Source organism: Leptonychotes weddellii, unplaced genomic scaffold, assembly GCF_054177405.1.
Source record: "Leptonychotes weddellii isolate Sample4059 unplaced genomic scaffold, ASM5417740v2 HiC_scaffold_16202, whole genome shotgun sequence".
NCBI lineage: Eukaryota > Metazoa > Chordata > Mammalia > Carnivora > Phocidae > Leptonychotes > Leptonychotes weddellii.
In genome coordinates, this window is record NW_027744467.1 from 1 (window position 1) to 4,578 (window position 4,578).

General features: G+C 44.0%; 1 protein-coding gene and 1 long non-coding RNA gene across 2 annotated transcripts; one reads left to right on the plus strand and one right to left on the minus strand.

The window, feature by feature from the left end:
* Positions 1-19: 19 nt before the first annotated feature.
* On the plus strand, positions 20-2,753 carry LOC145718472 (uncharacterized). The gene is made up of 2 exons (XR_014141835.1): positions 20-471; positions 1,014-2,753. It is a non-coding gene; the product is annotated as an uncharacterized LOC145718472 (long non-coding RNA).
* A 425-nt stretch (positions 2,754-3,178) lies between these two features.
* Positions 3,179-3,884, minus strand: MRPL16 (mitochondrial ribosomal protein L16; the record flags this gene model as incomplete). The annotated part of the gene is made up of 1 exon (XM_081809975.1): positions 3,179-3,884. A coding segment is annotated over one exon (486 nt), but the record flags the coding sequence as incomplete, so codon positions are not given.
* Between the last annotated feature and the right edge of the window lie 694 nt (positions 3,885-4,578).

The window sequence follows — 4,578 nt, forward strand, 5'->3', positions numbered from 1 at the left end:
AAAAAAAAAAAAAGAAAATGGTTTAACTCTCAAAGAATACACTGAACTACATTTGAATTTCAGGTTTAAGGTACTCCCACCAGGAATGCGGTTCACTTGTCGTGGGTATCTGGCTCTAGGAGAGGATAGGGATAACTCTCATGTGATGGGATCCAGAAGGCAGAACAACATACTAAACACCCTTAGAGATTGCTGTTGATCTAATTTTGAATATCTCGCCTGAAAGCAATGCTTCTATTCACATCCTGGGTTCTAGAAGCCAGATCCATCTCCCTTTCCCTTCACATCTTCCTCCATGTCTGGATCCACTTTTGTCTTCCTTCCCTTGCAACTCTGCACAGTGACACTGCTTCTCACATGCTTTTTCTTTCCTTGTCTGGATGAGCAGAAGAAGATCATGATCATGATCTGCTGTATTATCCTTGCGATCATCTTAGCTTCTACCATTGGGGGCATATTTGCCTGAAAAAGGTGAGCCAGCTGTGGGGAGGGTGGGAGGTACTTTCACTTACTTTTATGTCCTTAGGGCATTTATTGTTTGTAGCTGGGTTCCCCAGATTTGGGTGGGATTAGGTGGTAGAATAGATAAAGGCTGGAGAGAACTAAGGAAAAAGTTTTCATAGAGAGAAAAATGTGTTAATAATGAGTTGGCAGTAGATGGGGAAGGCAGGTGGCAGTCCGTTCCATAACCAGGGCTGGTAGCAGAATGCTCTGTTTAGAATGCTTTGTAGGATGTTGATTTCCTGCAGCAAAATTTGGGCAGTGGTGTCTGGGAATGGCTAAAGGAGAAAGAATTAGTTCTTGCATTGGAAGCACCCCGAACTCCTTAGGAGAAGAGAGCCAGCCAGTAAATCCAGAGTAAATTAATTTCCTCTCTTTGAGGGTTCAGGCTAGTTAGTGCAGACTCGCTGAGTAGACTCTTTGCTACTGCAGGGGAAGGGCTTGGTGATCCTGGCTTCGGACATCCTGTTGTATAACCTGTGATTTTCTTCCCCCTCCGTTCTCTCCTGCAGTCCTCCCCAACGGAGCCTTGGTCGGCATTTTTCATCCTTCTTTCACTTCTGTGGTGCCATCACTTCTCCACTGCAGATTCCTCAACAGCTACTCCTCTTTCCATTATGAAACCTATGACACAGGGTGTCCATCAACCACCTATTGAAAGTTATGCAAAGGTAGACTTAGGACAGTACAGAATTGGGTGGGGCGGGGCTGAAGGAACAGTTTGCACAGCAACATGAGGCTGGTTAGGAAGATGGTGTCCAGGAGGGGCTGTGGGCTGGAGAATACGTGCCTGTCCAGGAAATAAAACAGAGCCAGGCAGGTATTGGAGCACACCCAGCTCATCAGCACTTCATTTTCTCTTTGATCAACACCAGGCCTTTGTTACGTCTGCTCTTCAGGTTCTTCTAGGTCTCATCTTTGACCAGCCCTCCATCTACTTCCTTCTTCAGGGTCTAATAGTCTAAAGTGAAGATGGTCTAACCATAGGCGCCATGCAGGTCTTGCTCACAGCAGCGTCCCCAATGCTTAGCACAGTGCCTGCCACTTACGGATGTTAAAGTATCAGTTGACTTAATTACCTGTTAATTAAGCTCTGATTTCTGCTAACGGTTGAGTCCATGGGTTTTACTCTGAAACCTATTAAGGCATCAGTAGTAAATGGGTTTGTTAGTATCAGAGGCTGTGTGCAAATACCTGGGAAGGGGCTGATTCACTTATGCAAAAATAGGACAGGCCTCCCTTTACTGTGACATACAAAGTCCTTTTTTATGGGTGGTGATGGAGTTGACAGTCTCTCACTCTGCAAAGATTGGCTGGCCCCAGGATTGTGGTTCAGTAACCCGGTGTGGGTCCCAAACAAAAGAAACAGGTTTATACCGCAACTGAACTCCCAACAGTCATCAGCACCATACTCGTGAACCGTAGCAGAGATGAGAGGTCAGGTCAGAGAGGTGACAGGTGGCTACCACTCCCATGGTTTCTTACATGGTTTGTGGTGCTACCTGAACCTGATTTTGTTGGCCAACAACGTGTGTATAAAACTGTCCCAAACAATGGCCCCAATTCAAGGTTCAGATGTGTTATAATGCAATCTAGTAATTATATTACAAGAGCTTCACTAAAAATACATTAAGAACCACCATGTACAACTCTTGAGGACCATGTAACTGTTTAGATATATTTGTACTTTTGAAAGTAGATTACTTTCTTTGTGGGACATCTTTTTAAGGAAGTGGGATTAAACTGGTAAGAACAGATACTACACTTGACCTTAGCCAAAAGTGGGATTAAGAAAAAAAGCTGACATTTCAAGTCAGTGTGCTGTTTTCTACCCACTTGCAAAAGCAAATGGTTTACTATTTCTATCCATTTGTATTTCTTTCAGTTTTATAGGGGATAGAAAACTGCTGGCTAGCTCTGGAAGAGATGAATCTTGTTAAAGACAGACAGGAAGGTGGAACCATGGGGATCTGGAACACATGGGGCCTTTATTCATCCAACAGTAACTAGTTGAGTGCTGTGTGGCACACTGCACCGTCCTAGAACCTGCAGGGAAGCAAAGGTAGAGCCAAACACTCACCCTCCTCAGAGAATTTCAGACCTAGAAAAGGCCAGACAACAACCTTTATCGAAGTTCCTTGTGTTAAAAGGCAATGGTATGTTCCTTACTGTATTGTCCAACGTCCCCCTTTGCCTTCCAAGATTGAGAGATGGGTAGCTGGACATAAATAAATATCTGTTCAATCAATTAATGTATGTACTGCTATTTTTTTGCTTTCCAAAAAGTTTGTAACTAGTAAAGATATCAACTAGCTCCTGTACTATAAAAGGTACAGAATTCTCCCGCTGTCCAAAAGTAGAGCGTTCCTAAACTGAAATGATGTACAGTGAAGAACTACCATTTTGTAAAAGCGAAAATCTTCTTCAGATTTCTTTCAGTTTGAGAGAAACAGGTACTACTGTAGCTCTTTGGCAAAAGTGAAGCAATGTGAAGCAGACTTTGACAGCAGGGAAACCCGTGCAGATATTAAATCCAACTTATACCAGAGGTGGGAGATGGAAGCATTTGTTTCAGCCCTGAAGACATTCATCTTACAGCTGGGGAGAACTGGACCCCCTAGCAGTCAGTGAAGCCAGCTTCATAATCATTTAAGGATTAGGAATGACCAATGAAAAGTTATATCCTGAGGTGATACTCATACTTTATTTGATATAAATATAATGCACTTAAAAAAAAATCAACAGATATTCTACAATTTCTCAGAAATAATTTACTCATATACTGCTCCTTGGTTAGATCTCAGAGCCACCCAAAGACTGTAAGGGTAGGCTGAGGGGAATAAAAATGTAGATTCTCTCTCTTGGTAGCCTTTGTACATTTATGTCTCCCATTCTCACTACACACGTTCAGGCATATAGAACTTGCCCCAGTACTGCCCCTTCTGGGTCAAGTCATACGGGCTCAGGAATTTCCGTATCCCAAGCATGTTGGCAGTGGCTATGCGCTCAAAGGTCCAGGGGTTTTGGTTGTTCTGTTCCCGTTCCTCCTGATCTTTCCGCATCTTCTCAAGAGTCTCACGGCTCACGGCCTTTGCTGGGAAGGGCAACTTGTGGGCAACCTGGTCCAGGAAACCTTGTACCTCTTTGAATTCACAACGCCCACCCACCTCTACTATGAGACGGCCAGCCTTCACAGGAGTCACGTAGTGATCAATGGCACCTTTGCCTCCCCCCATGCGCTGTCCCATACCCTTGCGGGTGATGGGCTTGAAAGGGGCTGGTACTCTCCATAAAGCAAACATGTTCTTGGGGTCCATAGAGCGGTTGATTGTCAGGCGCATCATTTCAAAATGGCCCCAATGGAGGTAACCACCACCCAGTGCCTAAAAGTGGATGAAAGAATTAGAAATACGTGGGGACTTAGTTATCTTTTATGCACTCTTTTATAGTAACTTAGCTTCAATGATATACATAAAAAGTTCTACTGTGTACCATGGAGGAAAAGCCTAGGGTACAGTAATAAATGAAAACAAGGTGGACCCATTTCAATGGATAACCAGGGAAGGCCTTTTTGAGGAGGTGGTATTTATTTAAAAGATTTTATTTGTCAGAGAGACAGCAAGAGAGAGAGCACAAGCAGGAGAAGCAACAGGCAGAGGGATAAGCAAGCGCCCCACTGAGCAGGGAGCCCTATGCAGGGCTCGATCCCAGGACCCTGGGATCATGACCTGACTTGAAGGCAGACGCTTAACCAACTGAGCCAGCCACCCAGGCATCCCGAGAAGGTGGTATATATTTATTTATTTATTTTTAAATTTTTTTTATTATGTTAATCCTACATCAATTTTTGATGTAGTGTTCCATGATTCATTGTTTGAGTGTAGCACCCAGTGTTCCATGCAGAACGTGCCCTCTTTAATACCCACCACCAGGCTAACCCATCCCCCCACCCCCTCCCCTGTAGAACCCTCAGTTTGTTTTTCAGAGTCCATAGTCTCTCATGCTTCGTCTACGAGGAGGTGATATTTAAAGCTGAGATGAGAATGGCATGAACTAGTCAAGGGAAAACACAACAGT